The sequence below is a fragment of the Haemaphysalis longicornis genome, unplaced genomic scaffold (genome assembly GCF_048455015.1).
Source record: "Haemaphysalis longicornis isolate Haplotype H1 unplaced genomic scaffold, Haemaphysalis longicornis Haplotype H1 scaffold_1, whole genome shotgun sequence".
Lineage (NCBI taxonomy): Eukaryota > Metazoa > Arthropoda > Arachnida > Ixodida > Ixodidae > Haemaphysalis > Haemaphysalis longicornis.
The window spans coordinates 318,141,246-318,159,750 of NW_027526203.1; the positions used below are offsets into that span (position 1 = coordinate 318,141,246).

Sequence of the window (18,505 nt, forward strand, 5' to 3'; positions counted from 1 at the left end):
AAAAAGGACATTGACATCACCCCGTACACCATTCGCTTCCTGCCATTTGAAGATGTTAATCGGGTGTCATATGACGTTTTCGCTCTCCTACGATTGTTTAGCTTGTGGAAGTGCCGCATGACTGATCGGCATGCGGAACCCCCTAGGCCGATCAAGTGCATTTTTCGGGAACAGGCGGCGTTGGTGCGGAGCGTTTATGCTGCGCAGAGTGATCCACCAGAGTAGCTGCCTTTTTTGGATGCGTGCGTTTGCTTGCCTGAGTTTTGATCTTTGTTCGACTGATGTCCTTGCCCTTTGCTGTCTGTTAGTGTTTATATTGTGTGTTAAGTGTCTTGTCTTTTAAGGTTTCGAAAATTTCCATGCATTAAATAAAAAAAAAGTGGGCTCGCAGCTAAATCGGTAAGACAACGGGCTCTGGCGTTGTTACTATATTAGTTCCAGGTTCGATTCCTGGTGGTGCCAGTAAATTCTTTTATTTGTTCGCGGCAGTTTTCTGTTGACACCAACGGTCGCGAAAGAATCCTTGAGGGGGGGTAGAGGTAAAAAGCTTTGCTTTAAAAACGCCTCCCATGGCTGGAATCGAACCTGGGTCCGTTGCGTTATGAAGCTGGCGTCTATCGGATTGTTCCCTTTCGACATGGTCGATTTGTTTGGAAAAATCGTACAACCAAAGAATCCGTCGCGAGAAAGCTTCGCGTTCAGCCACCGTCGTCGTTAGACAGAGGGGTGCACGATTTGTTTTACGCGGTGAAGTGCCCGTGTACCGCCCCGTTCAAGTTAGACAGAATTCAGATGTTGGCGCATTCCGGCGGGATGTTAATGATAGCCGAATCCGTACGGAAAGTAAGGTTTAACGTAAAGAGCACCGCCCCCTAGTGGTATGATAATGGTGTGTGCAATGATGACTTCGTTTACGTCCAGGTGATAACCGAGACAATTGTAGGCTGAATCGGTACGTTTTAGCCACGTTTTCGACCTTGAAGCGACATGAAACGCAGGGTTAAGATAGGAAATAAACTGATAGTTCATCGAAACGCCATTGCGAGCTTTGAATATTCAAGACCATATGTGAAGTACTATAGTTGAATCTTAGAAACAGCCACATCGCGAAAAAGGTGCCAACACCGATGAATGTTGTCGCGTTGTACGATTACGAGGTCATCTCGTGACCAGCCCCCCGTGGAACCGCGCTGGTGTGGACTGCAGCGCTCTCCATCCGAACCAGTCAAGCTGTTGAAATCACACTCACAGCCGATGTCATGCCCATCCGTGTGAGAAGCACAGAGTAGGGGCAAGTTTATTTTGTTGGCGAGAGACAGGGGGCATACCAAGTATAAACGAACCGTTCATGCGTGCGTGTCGTATATATAGTCGCACGCAAGCGGCGCGAATGCAACATTTATTGGGAGTCACTACATTAAAACTGCCCGTTACAAAGAAAAATTAACGTAACGACGTGTCCAACGAGAGATTAAAAACATCTAAGAACGGTAAACATCAGACGAGGAAAAGGAAATAAAAAAAAAGTCAGTGTAGCCCAGCTTCCACGTCGCCTAGGCAGACACTGCGAGGCACCAGGACGACCCGGACGTTGTCTTCCTGCCACTGCCTGAAGCGGCGGTAGTGGTACCTGACCGTGAAATAAGTCCAGATGAGGAAGGCAGCTATGAGCAGGACGGACAGGGTGACCAGGCTGCCGACCTGGATGACACGGCGCGTCGTCGAGTGTGCCGTGGCGCTTTGGACGCACATTTCGAGGCCCAGGCCCGCTATTGGGCTCAGCAGGATAAAGCACACCACGTCAGCGCAGACAGCTCGGCGCTGGTCACCGGGTCCCCGGAACCACTCGGAAAATCCTCGGCGCAGCCGGATCGTCGGGAAGCGCTCGTGGCACAGTTCGCAGGAGTCTGCGTTGCTCGCGCTGAGCCACCGCTGCAGGCACAGCGAGTGCAGCAGGCCCATGGTGCCGGTGCATGCGCAGTACGAGGACAGAGGTCCTGCCTGGTCACCTAAGAAAGGTTGGAATGACGTGACGGGACTAGGTTTGGGGCGCAGTATGGGCAACAGAACAGGAACAAAGATATTCTCGCGTAGATCAAGAGTTGCGAATTCTCACAAATCAAATGGTCACGTATAACCTAGAGGGTTTATTAAAAGTGAGTTTGGCCGTTGGCTTTATCTGAGGCAGGGAGGAACGTAGCCTGAAAGAACCTCAACCGGACTAATTGCACATGGGAAGGTGGCAACTAAACAAAGGTAACAAACAAAGGAGTCTTTATCGACAGAAAAAAAAATCACAACTGGATTCAGCGTTGATTTAAAGCTGCTAAAACCACTAAATACGCGATGGACGGGCTCTCGAGCGCAAGGAAAACTACCGGAGTCTTCGCCCAGTATGCACCTCTGATACCGCCCGTTAGATGTGAAAAGGAGACCGAAGGCATTCTAACAGGCCCAACGAATTTTAATATCAGGCATACCGATGGACACGATATGTTGATCAAGATCAATGAGAATTAAGCTACATTCCTCTGGTTCGCCGTGTATATAACAGTCTCACACTCGGGTAGAAGCTGGGAACAGTCGACTAATAATAGGCACCGCAAGAGCACCTCGACGTTATGAGACTCAACACATGGCCCTTGTCGACACGCATCGCGATGGTGCAGCAAATAAGTACCTTCGTGGCAGATACGGCAGATGGGGCCGCTGCTGCAGGCAAGGCTGAGGGGGCGGCTCACTCGTTCCCTGCTCGAGTTCTCCCAGCTCCAGTGATGACCGCTGAGGACCAGGCTGCTGCGTTTGGCCTCTCCGGAAAATAGGGTGGCGATCCCGACTGGCGACGCCCTCGATCGTATAGGCGTCGGAAGGTTCGCTTCCGGAGTAACGGCGGTCGGACCGCGGTCTAGAAGCGATATCCGAGATGGTCGCTTCCTCGGCACCGGGTCTGTGCGGCACTCGGCGTCACAGCCATCTCCGTGGCTTCGCTTCGGCGTGCTGCTCACGTTTCGTCTTGCGGAAGTTGTCTCCGGCAGCGACTGGTGACGTTGGATGCTGTCGTGGCCCGAGAATTCCATGAATGCTGATGCTTCAGGCTGGCGATATTTGCGCGCGTGGTGTACGTACCCCTATATTACGGTTGGCGAAGCGGTGTAAGCTTATATGCAGGGCAAGTAGGTGTGTCTAAAATGTAGAACCAATTATTACGCGTGCGTTTGACGCGCTGTAGCGATCGCGCATGCGTAGAACAAGTTGATAAGCATTTTTGAAAGCTGTTAATAGGGAAGAAACAGGGTGCCACATCTGAATGTAAATCTAGGCGTTGGCGATATTTTTTTTTACTTTTAATAAGCACAAGTTGTTTTATGACTAAATATCGTGTTGACACCCCTTGGTCTTGAAGTTGAACTGTGTAAGAAAAATTTGGGCACCTTCGCACTAGTGGCGCGAAGACTGGGCAAACAGCGAAGCTATCGGCCCTCTTATGCTATAACATTGTGCTGCTGAGCCCAAGGACGCTATAGCTGTTCTGATCCCTGCTGCGGTGGCTGCTTTTCTGATTGAGACGAAAAGCAAATACACTGGGCCTCTTTTTGAGCGCACGGCCGCCTACCGGCTGAGCCCCGCTATCTCTCTGCTTGCGCCAGTCGACCTTCTTTATGCCGCGCACTCTCCGAGTAGAGTTGAGCCCATGCTGCGAGGCTAGCTCTCGACGCTGCTAGAAGCTGGGCCCGACTATAGGGTTGAGCCCTAGCTGCTATAGGCTAGGCCGGGAGGCTGGCGCGTGCGCTCCGCTCTTTGCTGACGCGCGCTGCTTTCGCGCTCTCCGTCCTCGCCAGGAGGAACCGCCTGCATCTTTTACTGAACAATGAACAGTTAGATCCTCGCTGAGATGATGGAAGACGAAATCAATGAAGACCCAGACGAAAATTGGGATTACGACGAAATGATAGCGTTCATAAAGCGTAACATGAATGAAGCCAAGCAACGAAACCGATGGAAAAGTGCCTCGCCACACGGCTCACAGACGATATCAACATCGTAGGTCCGTACCAGGCGTGCTGGGTGCCTTTTCGCTCGGCGCAGCTGCACGGCTTCGCCATTAGGGTCTTGCTAGAATGGGCAGATAGTAAAAGCATCCCCGGGTTACTCTGCAGCTTTGACCAAGAAAAGGTGTTCGATGTAGTAAGCCATCCGTATATCTTCCAGACTTAGCCTAAGGCGGGTTTATATAATGGGCCTACTTCCGCGCTTCTGATCCAAGGCCGCACTTCAGATAGTTTCACAGTTTGTCGGGGGGTTAGGCAGGGCTGTCCTGTATGTTCTCGCAATCTAGCCGCCTTGCGTCCTATCCGCGCATAGGCAGCTTTCCTTTGCCGCCGAATTCCCCGCGCATGCCCACCTTTGCCTACGCCAACGACCTGACGATCGTCGTGCCAGACGAGAGCTCTCTTTGCTTCGCGCTGGACGTGATCGCTCGGTACGGCCAGGCCAGTGGCGCGAGGCTCAACACCGCCAAGTGTTCGGTGATGTATACCTTCTGGACGCACCACCGCAACCAAAACACGGGCTAGCCCCGGTGGGTTCGGAGACTAAAATTCTCGGGTTTCGTTTCTTCGCGACCGATCCATCTCCCAGTAACTGGACTTCCGCCATGACTAAGCTCCGAATGAAAGCGCATGATTACGACTCGCTCCGCTGTCCAGTCACTGTCCGCGCCACGATCGCGCGAACTTTGCTGTTCTCGCTGTTGAGCAACGTCGCCTCTATCATGACCGTTCCTGCGCTAACCAAACTGGAGGCGGAGCGCATCGTGCTCCGTTTCCTCTGGGGCGGCAAGCCAGACAATGTCAAGAGGCAAGTCGTGCAACTGCCCAGGAGTAAGGGGGGCATTGGCCTCACTGATGTGGGAGTGCTGGCGACAGCACTGCACGTGAAATGGACGCGGGCGGCGCTGGTCTGTGATATTCCCATAACCAGTTGTCTCGCGTCCTATATATTTTATAAGCACTCGTCTACGTCTGTTCGCGCAAAGTTCCGTTCGCAATAACATCGCCCGAGCGGGCACGCCATCGTTGTTCTACACAGGTGCGGCCAATGCCCTGTTCAACATTCAGCAAATAGGCTCCAGACATAGACTTGTTTGCGACTCCACTGAAAGCGCTGGCGGAAATGCTGTCCCCCAGCCTCCCGCCTCACCTACGGCAGTATTCACTCGCACACCAGAACCCTAGGTGGAATTTAATCTTGGCACAGTTTCTAGAGCCTAGTAGAGCATCTTTTCAGTGGCTGTTTGCGCGCGGGAGTCTTCCTGTCTTCGCCCCACGAAGTCAGGACCCTGAGGGGTTGGTTCCGGCGCACCGCAGGGCACCTTGTTTGTCCTGCGGGGCGTCCGAGTCCACGTTGCACATCTTCCGGGACTGCACAATCCCGCAGGCGCTACACCGGAAATTGGCACAGTTATTCGACTTTCCTGGCATTCCTTACGAAACTCTGCGGTTCCTCAATCCACTCCCGCGTGCAGCAATAAATCAGTACGTCTTAATTCTCGTGGAGTGTTCCTATCAGGTTTGGCTGACCCGCTGCGCTGCTGCTTACTCTGAGCGGCGGCCAGGTCTCCACGAAGTGCTTGCGAAAGTGCGGAAGGAGGTCTGGTTCCACCTGAGCAGGGAGCAGCGCAGGCTCGGGTCTCAGGGCTTCGCATCCACTTGGTGCAATCCGGCAGTGATTCTATAGAGGAGGCTGGCAGAAACATCACGGTGGTATACTAATGTTTCTCTTTGTTTGCAGGCTGGCTAACGGTTTCTCTTTCATGCAGCCATGGAAATAGCACTGCCACCCTTGCGAAGGGCCGCCACTCTAAAACAAAAGATTATCCCTCGCTCCGGGGGAGACCCTACCATGAGTGGCGTTATCGGAGTTGAATGATGATCGGTGGTTGAGTTTTGCTGCTCCAGGGTGCGGCACTCCGGTGCCAAACCCCCCACCATCTGACAACGGTAGAGAAGAGAAAGCCGAGAAGCTGGTGGAATAAGGAAATAAAAGAGGCTATTGACCAGCGAAAAAAGGCGTCAAGAGAACATAGAGAGGCAAAAAGAACTGGCATGGAACCGGAGGTAGTGAAGGAAAAATGCATGGGATGTTTACCGGGGAAAAAAACTAGAAGTGCAGAACATGGTGCAAGCAGAGATCAAGCAGAAAAGCGAACAATGAATGACAGAAATACGGAAGAAAGACAAAAGCGCATCCAAGGAGTTTTGGAATCATGTAAAATTACTAAGCTCAAAAAACGATATCCATCAAGAATTCCTGATTGATGAGGAAGGGAAACATTTTGAAGGAGAGCACGCGTTGGCGCATATTCATCGAGTAATTAGTGAGAAGTTTAGGGCAGTAGAGGTAGGGAAGCCTGCTCCGATAACATCAGCGCCACAGGAGACTGAGGAAAGGGAAATAAGTTTGAGCAACTTATATTGGAAAAAAGCAGAGCAAAAGGTTTTTCCCCCAACAGCAGTGGGCCCGGAAGGAATACCAATGCAACTGATAAACCAGCTGCTTGGACCTAAAAGTAAGGCATCGTTTATGAGAGCAATAGATAATAAGGTGATACAAACCAAACAAATACCGGAGGACTGGCTAGAAAGTAGGATGAATTTAAAAGAGTACTGACACGAAAACTTTATGTTCCACTTTTATTGCTTTATCGATGCTTAACGGTCTGGCGAACCCGAAACAGCACTTTAAATACTTCAGCGCTCGATAATTAATTGCATTGAACGGCCTGAAAATCGTTTGTTTCAAATTCCCGCGCTTTCATCCCGAAAGGCGCATATGACAGAATCCCGGCGTGACCTCACCGCTTTGTGCGGACGTCAAAACACTGCGGAGGCCGGTGGGGGTGTTGTTTCGACCGCGCCACCGCCGGAGCTGGACGGCTGAGCTGCCTGAAGGGGCTAGGCCTACCATTGCGGCGGAAATTCGATGACTGCTTTCAATAAAAGTCCTGATGGCGACTTCTATTGCGATTCCGGGCTATGATATCGCTTCCTTTCCCGTGTGTGGAACTTTATTTTTGTCAACAGTGCCTTTCTGGGCAGCGGTTATGCCTGTAGCTCGGTGCACCCGTTTGAGAATGCGCCGGCACCCGCTCGCCGTTCGTGGGGCCGCGCGGATGAAGTGACGTCACGAGTTTTTGACGAGCGCTGTCGCGTCACTTCTTTTGGCTTTCACGGGATGATGTCACGCTGATGTTCATTTGCTGAGTGCTGCTCCACGCGCTGCTCCGCTGACGCGATAAATGAGATGCAATTGAAGTATGTTCTTCGCGTCGCAGGCCGCTCACATTTCAGCCATGCAGGGTATTCTGTTGAGTAAAGGAAGCGAACTGTGCAATAATATTATCGCCGCAAATTGGTGTCAGTACTCCTTTAATATATAAAGGCAGAGGCAACAAAGTCAGTATTGATTCATACAGACCACTAACAGTAACGTCGGTGGTGTATAGAATCGTATTGCAGGCGATAAAATCAGAAATTCAAGCATGGATGGAAGAAAATAAAATCCTTTGGGAACTGCAGAATGGATTTAGACAAGACAGGCGATTGGATAATTGTTTTGTGAAAACACAATGCATTGAAATTGCGAAAGTTCAGAATAGGATTACGTTCTTATTAAAGGGGTATATGATAACGTAAACAGAGAACTGCTGTATTAAAGGGGTATATGATAACGTAAACAGAGAACTGCTGTGGGGAATGCTGAAACTCCTGGGATTAGATGATGAGTTCCTTATCGCGCTCAATAAGGATAATAAAGTGCACCTGACATGGGAAGGACAGAAATGCGCCCAGCCGGTCAACGCCCATCGGGTACTGAAACAGGGATGCACTTTGAGCCAACACTGTTTATGCTTCACATGGCAGGGTTAGAAAAGAAACTCGAAGAAAGTCAACTAGGGTTCAACCTAACGCATATGTTGCAAAGCAAAGTGGTACAACAGCGTATTCCGGGAATGTTATACGCAGACGACATCGTTCTTTTAGCTGATAACCAGACCAATCCGCAACGACTCATAGATATTAACGGTCAGGAAGCCATCGACCGCGGGTTAAATTTTAGCACAGAAAAATCGGGAATAGTTTTCAATGACACTAGCACTGACGCAGTGTCAATCCAGCATGGCGAATTACCGAGAAAGAACGAATATATATATTTGGGAGTGTGGATAAACGAAGGGGATAACTACTTAAGAACTCACGAGGAGAAACTTAAGGGAAAGCGAAACACAGCTATAATGAAGCATAGAGCTCTGTGGGGGTATATAACAAGTTCAACTATGAAGTAGTGAGACGAATGTGGAAAGGAGTAATGCTTCCGGGTCTCACATTTGCGAATGCTGTACTCTGCTTAAAATCATACGTTCTAGCAGGCCTTGAAGTGAACCAGAGAACGGCAGGCCGCTTGGCCTTAGGAGCGCATCGAAAAACAACTAACGAAGCAGTGCAGGGAGATATGGGCTGAGCGTCGTTTGAAGTTCGAGAAGCGCAGAGTAAAATATGTTTTGAGAAGAGGCTGAGAGCAATGGATCCTAGCGCAGGTAGTTAGACGAGGTGCGGCGAAGCCCTGCGTGGCCTGACCCGCACCTTTCTCGCAGGACGAATCAATACAGGTCATTTCTCTCTCTCTCTCAACGTAGGTGGACAGCTAAGATTTTTAGGTACCTATACTTGAAAAGCGTGGACACGCAGGCTAAAGAAGACTTAAAGGCTAGCGATGAAATACGGAAAGAACAGTGGAGAATCCAAAACAGCCAAGGTAACCAAAACAGGGGCAAGGTAGATAGAAAAGAATAAATATATAAAAAATGGAAGCTAAACCATCGTTAGAGATGTACAGGGCTGAGAAACTGAACATCAGAATGGAAAACTTCTACGACAATACCTAGGGGAGTGCTTTGCTTTTTGAGGCTAGAGCAGGTTGCTTGCGAACTAAGGGTTTTGTGGGGAAGTATTCACAAAATGATGGGGTATGCGTGGTCTGCGGAAAAGAAACAAACTATGCGGCACATAGTGTTAGAATGCGAGGGTATCATACAAATCTACATGAGGGAAATATTCGGCTTCCAGAAGCTGTAGGATTTAAGGGTAGCAGAAAGGGAGTTAACTTCAAGGCTGTTGAGACGACGAAAGAGAAGATTAGAATGCTGGTGGACGAAAAGCAGAGGGGAATGTTGCCTAGGACAGCTACCACCTGTAATAGAAAAAATAAGTATTTTGTGCGTAATAAGTTTTTTTGTGCCTGCCCTAAGAGCGGCGTATTAAACGAAGAGTGTAAAACATAGGTATATTTGCTTTTTTTAATAAGATGACACGTCATTACCCCGCTACAAATTGGATACCAATAGCAATCATCATCATCACTGCGGAGCAGTATAGGCGCCGGACAGCGCCCAGAGGGCGACACGGAGCCTGCGACACCCAGCGCCCCCTTCGGCAGATATGCGCAACACTGGGCCGGTCCCCGCAAACCGTTACGTTCCTGGCTGGGGAGCGATGCTCTTTTTGCAGCGCGGATGCAGCATATTAGTTGCCCCTTTTGGGTTTAAAACGAAGTAAGAGATTGAAGAGTAATCCTGCCACATCGTTCAGGTGAATGAAGGAGGATCTATTCGGTTTAACTCGCGTATTCGGGAAGGCATATATAAAGGCCGCATGGGCGTGATGGCCAGAAGAGAAACGCTAGTCTGCCAGCGGGCAAAACCTTCTCAAGATCAGCATGTTTCGCTTGAAAAGAAAACGTAATTTATATCGTGCAATCCCCAAAAGAGGAGGCTTTGTCTGCAAATATATCAGATGTTGCGCGATGTTTCCGCTCGGGGTATTCTAACCATGTGAGTGCATTTGCGACTGCAGATCTACTAACTGGACCGCATGGGTGTTACATATGGGTCTTTGAACTGAATGTGATGCTCCATACATGTACTCAGAAGGGGTAAACTGCGCCAAGGAAGACACAGAGGGAGAGAGAGAGAGAGAGCGATCTTTAAAGGGACACTGAAGTGATATGTAAACATTGCGGGATTACTAGCGCAAATTGTAGTCCGGAGTCCCCAGGCCATGTTTCGACCACTCTAGGCGCGTTTACGCGATTTTATTTAGTAGAAAAACTAATTCGAAAACGCTGTCCTCCTCTCTTTACGCTCGCCCATTTTCTGTGGCGTTTTCGTGTGACGTCAGGAGGGGATGAGCTGGCAATTGGCTGCGCCACGGCTGCGCTACTGCACGGCTCCCCGGCCGACAGAGCCAGTCGGCCCAGCGTTTCGTCCGCCGGCCGCCGGCGGGTCGTCGCAATCAAGGAGGTTAAAAAAAAATTGCTTGGTCGCAATTCGTTCGCTTAGTTGAAACGAAGCCAGGACACGTTTGTGAATGGAAGAATGTGCCTTTCTTTACTTGGTTTGTTTGTACACTGTATCTAGCTCCAAGTCAAGGTCGCTTCACACAAGCGCTGCACATGCGACGCTTCGCTGACTGGTACGCCAGTAGGAAAATATAAGGCCTCTTGAAGGCGGGAGAAGAGTCAGCGAAGTCAATATAGGTACTAAGCAAATAAAATCAACCGATATTTTTACCGTACAGCGTAAAACTAGGGCGCGGGAAGCACTTTTTTGCGCTGGGCGAACAAGCACAGCGGTCAGCAGCACGACTACGCATCTGCGAACGCTTTTCCGTCTACGAAATGCAATTGCTAGACGTGAGCTACTGTGGAAACTCGGGCGACGCTTACTGCACGATCGCAGTACAACAAATAGTCACCTAAGCTGCTTGAAATGCCAAAACTAAATAAAAGTGTAAACCGGTTGTACAATATATACCCTATATTAGCAAAGCATTCGCGTCCCGCTCCGTGGCCTAGCGGTATGGGGCGCTAGGAATTCACCGCAAATGTTTTGCGAGTCACGAGTTCGAATCCCCGCGGGTACGTGCTTTTTTTTTTTTTTGTAAGTTAACTTTTTTGTTTTCCGCCGATGTTTTCTATATTGAGTTCACCTTTTTTGGGGCCGCAACGTTCATGGCTACACGAACTAGTTCACAAAACGCGCGCAGGCTGGCACTGGCGCGCTAGCGAGTTCTCGTTGGCGTGCTGTTGCCATAAGCACCGACTGCTTGCAGGCAGTGGGCACAGGCCAGAATGAACAGACCCTTGGCCTGGTGCGAACACGCTTTTTACGATACAGGCATGAGGGAGGCAAGCTCCAAATATGGGGGAAAAGCGCATGACATTTGGGCGTCTGCGGGTACGCGGAGGGCGTTCATGCACTGCGTAGGTCTCGGCTAGTGAATGCTACGACTACAAGCCGTCCTGGGAGGCTTATCTTGTGCATTTTACAGCCGACAACATGGCAGAAGCGCGGTACGATGATTACTGAGATATTGAGAATGCCCATTCAACAAAGCCATTGGTTATGTTTTACAGAACCGAAACCGAAACTTGTGTGATTGCTAACCTTGGGCATCGTCCAATCACGGCGCCCCTCCTCTCAACGTCACAGCCTTAGTTGGTGCGGCCGCCGCAAACCGCGCATGGTAGTTTTTCTTCTTTCGCGCTTTGTAAAATAATTACCGATTTGTCAACCGGATAAACGATGAAAAGTGTGCTAATTTGAGCCAGTCTACGCAGTGCAAGCAAAAACGGGAGCTTGACAAATTCACTTTAGTGTCCCTTTAATGAAGTCTGGCGATGTTAGCTGGGCTAAAATGCCTAACTTGCTACGCCAGTTGATGACGTGATCAAGATGATGGCGATTATGTTCAAGAAGTTGATGCGTACATATATGGCGAGTTATTTACAGCGACTGGTCTAGACCTGTGTGTTGCAGGTACTCTATCAGAGCTTTGGTAGCCCGTAAAGCACGTTTGGGACAAGCCCATGGTCCTAAAACGTCCTTTAGCTGCATGTCCACGGAAAGCGGCAGTCCCAAAGCCACTGCGAGGGATACTCTTTGAGCACCGAATCGAGCACATTCACAGAGCAGGTGCTGCAGAGTTTCTCGCACATCACAGTGTGGGCAAAGTGGCGACTTATCCTGTTTTATCTTGAAGAGGAAGTTGCGCGTGTATGCGACATTCAATCGTATGCGATGTAGAATTGCTTGTACCCGCTTGGAGAGTCCTGGTGGCATTTTAAATTTGCAGTTGGGATCGATGAAAGATAACGGCGCGTAATGACGTGATACGTCATGCCAGGCTGCACGCTGCATGTTCCATGCCACGCTGGATGCAAGTATAGATGCATCTTTCCTGGAGAATGGTATAGCTATTGCCGATGCACGATGCTTATGGGCGGCAACGGATGCAGCAATGTCCGCCTTCACATTGCCAGTTATCCCACAATGGGCTGGAATCCACTGAAGTGCAATGTGATGGCGCGCTTGTAGAGCTTGGAGATGTAAAGCGTGTATGTCACACACAAGCTGGTCTTTTGGAAAAGATGCTAGACATTGAAGGGCAGCCCTTGAGTCTGTAAAGATGGCCCACTCTCGAGCGGGTTGCTTGACGATATGAACGAAAGCCATCCTCAGAGCTGCAAGTTCGGTACCCGTAGTTGACGTTCTGTGACTGAGCATGACACTGATGGTAGTACGGGATGACGGTATCCACACCCCGATAGTGGATGATGTTGATGACACCGACCCATCAGTGTACACATGAGTGTGGTCTCTGTATATCCGCGACATGTATTCCAGGGCGAGGAACTTTAGTGCGGGAGCTGGAATATACTCCTTCCTCGTGATACCGGGCACAGTAGTCGTGATTGGTATGGGCAGGAACATCCAGGGCGGGTGCTCAGGAGGAGAAGGCTCTTGATACACCTTCGGCAGAAATTCACGTACTTCTTTGGCCCAGCTTGTCGCTAGAGGATGGCCCCGCTGTCTTGCCACAATCCGCAGACGCGCACGAAGCAACTCCTGCGTGCTTAGAGCGAGTGGTCAGAGCTGCCTGCATTCTGCCAGCGTTCCGAAGGTAGAAGTTGTCTTTGGAACGCCAATGCAGACCCGCAGGACTTGTGCTTGCATGCTCTCTAGCGCTTTGACAGTTCCTTTTGATAGAGGGACCAAAGCAGGGATGCTGCCACTCATCAGGCCAACGCAAAGCGCTTTGTATACCCGTAGAAGAGAATTGACTGAACAACCGCCAGTGTTGGTGGAGAGCATGCGGAATATGCAGGGCGAACGAAGTAATCTTGTCCTTGAGGTGGCGAACATGTGGCGACCAGGTGAGATTACTATCAAATGTCACTCCCAAGAACTTGTGGGTCGGGACGTATGGAATTGCGGTCCCTCCAACAGTGAGGCCGTAGCGCGTAAGGTCACGCTTTGTGAAGGCTATCGCAGCACACTTATTCCCTGAAATGACTAATCCTCTAGTTGCCAGAAATGCCGCAATAGAGTCAATTGCTCGCTGCAGTCTTGACCGTAACACTCGCCTATTGCGGCCAGAACTCCATATGCAGATGTCATCGGTACAGAGAGATTTCTACCGACTTTGGCACGCATTTCTCCAGGCCAAATATGGCAATGTTGAAGAGTGTAGGGCTCAGCACCCCACCCTGGGGAACACCTCGGGTTACCTGATGTAGCGATGAGTCGCCCATGTCGGTAGACATGTACACATACCTATCGGAGAGGTACTCTGATAGCCATGCGTACATGCGGCCCCTGATGCCTAAAGACTTCAGCGCCGAGCGTATGGCTTCATGCTCGACGCAGTCATACGCTGACTTGATGTCGAGGAACACGGCAACAGCAATGTTCCGCCGACACTTTGCTTCTCTTATGCTATTTGCAAGGGCGATGACGTTGTCGAGGCTGCTACGACCCTTGCGGAAACCAGACATCTGTGCCGGGTATATATTTCGGATGGTCAAATCCCAGTCCAAGCGGAGCAGCACCATCTTTTCCATCCGACACAACTCAGGAGCGCTATGGGTCGGTAAGACTCGATGGCGGTTGGAACGAAAGATTGAAGGCATGCAGGAGGCAACTTCTTCCTTTTTCACCTAGGTGCGAGAGGGTTGTGTAGGTGATGTCATCCGGGCCTGGACAGCTGGATTTCTTGACAGAAGCCAGTGCAGCGAGCAACTCTGCCATGGAGAATGGCTCGTCCATTGGGGACACCGGGCCTGAGCATCCCTCGTTGGGGGGAGAGTGTAGCGGAAGAAGAGCTGCTGGCGCTGCAGTAATTCTCCTGCAGAAGGCGTCAGCCACTTGGAGGTCACTGGTGTTCGTGCTCAGTGAGATGGATTTGAACGGGTGCAGTTGAATTTGAGGGGCCCGCAAACTACCGAGCAAGAGCCATATTCTGGAGAGCGGCTTCCGGGGGTCCAGCTTGGAGCAGGATTCCCACTCACGCTTGGCGAGCTTATTCATATGCCTCCGAATCGCCTTCTGGGCTCGTCTTGACGCACGGATATCTTCAGGCGCTTGTGTCCGGCGCGCTCGTCTTTCTGCTCTTCGACGCACTGCGCGAAGCCTCTCATACTCCGAGTCGGCGGCGGTGTATCTATGCGGAAGTCGCAATACTTTGCTGCTTGACTTTCGAGCTCTTGACAATGTGTCCACGAAGGCTTCATATGAGCTCATCGAGTCCACGGCTTCCTCCACCACGGTTCTAAATGCCTCCCAGTCATAGGACCGAATCACACGCTGTGGACGACAGCCCGAGAGACCATCTACTGCAATATAAGTCGGCGCATGATCGCTGCCATGCAGTTCAATGTCCACTGCCCAGCTCGTCCGAGGGAGGAGTTGGGATGAAACAAACGTGACGTCGAGGGCGCTGGACATCTTTCCCCGGTAGAAGGTGGGCTCTCCAGAATTGACAACGCACATGCCCTGCCGGTGGGCAATGTCCAGAAGGTGCCTCCCTTTAGCCGTCGTTTTCCTGCTTCCCCAGATGGGATGATGGGCATTGAAGTCACCGGTCAAGATGTGTGGTGCTGGTGTAGTACTGATGATGCCTTCTAAGCGATTTAAGTCCAGTGCTACACGAGGTGGAGTATAGGTGGCGATTATGGTGAAGGACAACCCAGCGCCGTGAACTGTGGCTGCCACGTATTCATTCCGTGCATCCGGTGATAGACCATGCTCTATTATGGTGAGGTCATTTCTCACGGCCATTAAAACTCTTGACATTTCTACGCCAGTCAACGACCGCAGAACTGTGTATCCCGAAAGGCGTATGTCTTCCATCAACCGTGATTCAGAAATAGCGATCACGGGAAAACGATGTTTTCGTGTGAATTGGCGTAGGTCTGAAAGGCGCTGCTTGAGTCCGCAGGCGTTCCACTGTAAGATTGTAGCTTTATCTCGAATTTCTTGTACTCTGGGAACTGTGATTGAACCAGCAGTTGCAGCTAACGCCATTGCATAAGGAGAGGTGAAACATAGTCCAGGAGTGTCAGGATAGCCACACGGCTACCGGTGATGAAAGGGGAGCGAGGAAGAGGCGCACCGCCTCTACTACAGCTGATATCACAGAACGCAAGCCCCCGGAGCTCTGGTGATCCTTTGGCTCACGCTGCTCTCTCAGAGATGTTCGACGAGCAGGCTTCGAAGTTCGTACAGCTGGAGTTGGAGTTTCGTCTGATTGGCGAGCAGGCGCGGCTGTCGATGCAGGCGTTGAGGCATCTTTTGAGGGGGAGTCAACCATTGCTGCGGTAGCTCGTACTGGCAGAGCTGCAGTAGGGGGGTGCTTCTGCTGCGATTCGCGATGGAGGACTGGCAGAGCTGGGAAATCCTCCTCATTGTTGTTGAACCCGAGAGCCGCAGGTGTGTACTCTTGCTTTCTCCCGTGTTCCTTATTCCCAGCCTTACGGCGTTCCAGTAGAGCGTATTTCGCTGACTTGAAGTCAGTGTTGTTTCTAGCCTTTATTTTGAAAATAGCCTTCTCATCACGGCGGACAGAACAATGAACAAACGTCGACTCATGCTTTTTGCTGCAGTTTGGGCATTTAGGATTTTCAACTGAGCAGGATTCTCGGTCATGAGTGCCACCGCACCGTGAACACCGGAGCGGGAGTTTGCACATGTTCGCCACGTGCCCGAATCGCTGGCAGTTTTTGCACTGTATCGGTGTCTCTATGTAATCATACACGCGATAGCTGGCGATAGCGTGTGTAACCGATGACTACATGCTCTGGTACAGTTTCTATGGCGAACACAACCTGCACACTCTGATGATTTTCCCAGTCTCCGGGTGGATTTGACAGGCGCTCTGGCTCGTAACGCACTAAGGATTTCAAGGTTGGAGAGCTTCTTAGCTACTCCCCTGATCACGCCCACCCCGCAATTGCTCGGTCGTGGTTCATAGGCCTGGACTTTCACGCCAGCAATGGAGGAGATTTTCAGGAGACGCTCGGTGGCATCAGCGTTGCGAGTGTCAATGGCGAGCAGGTTGAGGCGATAATTTGGGCGTACTTGTAGCACGCCATCTGGAGCCAGAGTCTCTAATCCTTCCTTGACAGCAATGGGGTTGTAGCGAGTGATATCCTTCGAGGAGTCGATAGGTTTGATCACCACAACGACGCCATGTCTCAGGGGACTTGCGATTGTGCTGACATCAAGTGGCCTGTAGACACGCTAAGAGCCACGGCTGCGCTTTGCAGGAGTCACAGGCTCAAATGGCTTTGACTTCTCAGGTGAAAGGATGGTTTCATTTCCGTAGATGACCGTCGCAGATGATGAGTCGGAAAAATCAGACATGTCGTCTGCGTCATCTGGCAGAGGTTGTTCGGATGGTATCACCAGCGGACTCACTCGACCCGGCGGAAGTGACGACCCAGAGGACCCAAGATCAGAACAGGGGTGACCGGTAGCTTGCGATGGGCCTGACGAGGCTACGAACAGCGGGGCGGCCGGAGGTTCCGGCTCCATAACAGGGCCTGGCGGTTGATCAGGCGGTTGACCGATGCACGGCGTGGAGGGTGGCAAGCCCGGGGCCGCAGCCGTCGCGGGGAGCATCTCTGGCGCTCAAAGCACTAGATAACCAGAGATCTGATTCAGCTTAAACACAGCAAGAAGAAAATTAACACAATAAGAGACGATCGAGGTGAGCCAGGCGTCGGCTCTTCGTCTTCCACACAGAGGGAGGAGAGGTACATCACACAAAGACTCTGCACCTGTCTTTGTGTACACAGAGGGAGGTACACAAAGACAGGTGCAGAGTCTTTGTGTGATGTACCTCTCTCTGTGTATAGCGTATTCTTTAGCGCAGTTTACCCCTTCTGAGAACTCGCCCAACAACAAGTCCTTCTAAAATCCATACACGTAACAGTATGAAATTCACATTTGTTTGTTTATAGTGAAAGTTCTGCCGCTAATAAGCGCCCGCTCCGCCAAGAAACATTTGAGCTTCCAGGTGTAGCCGAGTACGCCGGCTGTATAAAAACACGCCCCAAAAAAGAAACTCTTCACGAGAAGGCTATCACAAGAAATTCCATTGGGCGGGGGAGGGGGTGGGGGGGTAGGCAGAACATTTAATAGGCGTAATACATTGCGGAATATTCTTATTCGGGTATTTTTTCTCTCCACGCCAACGGGTCCGGCATGAGACCTCTGTTAGAAAGAAATAGTAGCGCTTTTATTACCGTCAACACCTTTGCAACAATAGTCAAGGGAGAAAAATTTAGCTCCCTGAGGACACCCCTCACTGGTCCGGAGTGACCGCAATCACAACGGATGGGATAAATAAATTTCCTCCTCCCCAAGCTCGAAAATTTTGTCCTGCGTTCATATATTTCCAACCTTTATTGCGGAATGTCTTATCTCTATTTTTTTTTTTGCTTTTCAGTGCCTTAGACAACAATTTCATTGTTTCTTTTGCAAGAAGAGGCGGTGATTTTATGCTATCCAATAGCTTGCGAAATATTTGAGAAGTGTCCACCCCATATGTGTTTATATGTATTTAATACGGCGATATAAGCACGTGAAATATTAGGTGAAGCAGAGTATAACCGCTGGGTGATAACCTACACTGCTATAACTGTGTTTGGGGGCCCTCTTTGTTACCAAATTTAATGCGCACTTATGTGTATTTACCACCTGCTAACCAGCCTACTAACAAGCTGCTCGTACACCACGGCAGCATGTAATACGCTCGCTTAAAGTGCGTTTTTCAAGATTCAGTAACCACTGCGACAAAAAAAAAAAAAAAAAAAAAAAAAGAGAAGAATCCGCGGGAGAATGCAAAACCTTGAACACACGCTTCCCAGTTGCGTCAACCTACGGCTCGGCAGCAAGGCGACAGCATTTTATCGGCGCCCCGTTTTATTTGGAGGCTTCCCCCTACTATAATAAATTTCTGCACGACTTCGTTGCACTATGTAGTGGATATACACGCAAATAATCTTATGACACGCGTTTTGCAAAGTTGCGTTCACCGGGGCTGAAGGCGGTGTGCGCGGCGGGACCGACCCAGAGTTGCGCCGGGTCTGCCCCCCCCCCCCCCCT

At 50.5% G+C, this 18,505-nt stretch overlaps 1 protein-coding gene across 1 annotated transcript; it reads right to left on the reverse strand.

The window, feature by feature from the left end:
• Positions 1–1,248: 1,248 nt before the first annotated feature.
• LOC144151141 (E3 ubiquitin-protein ligase MARCHF2-like) lies at positions 1,249–3,153 on the reverse strand. Its single transcript, XM_077682299.1, has 2 exons — positions 2,681–3,153; positions 1,249–2,009 (listed from the first exon to the last, which is right to left on the reverse strand). Exons 1-2 carry the CDS (start codon positions 3,075–3,077, stop codon positions 1,528–1,530), a joined length of 879 nt encoding a protein of 292 aa, XP_077538425.1. The 5' UTR covers positions 3,078–3,153; the 3' UTR covers positions 1,249–1,527.
• Between the last annotated feature and the right edge of the window lie 15,352 nt (positions 3,154–18,505).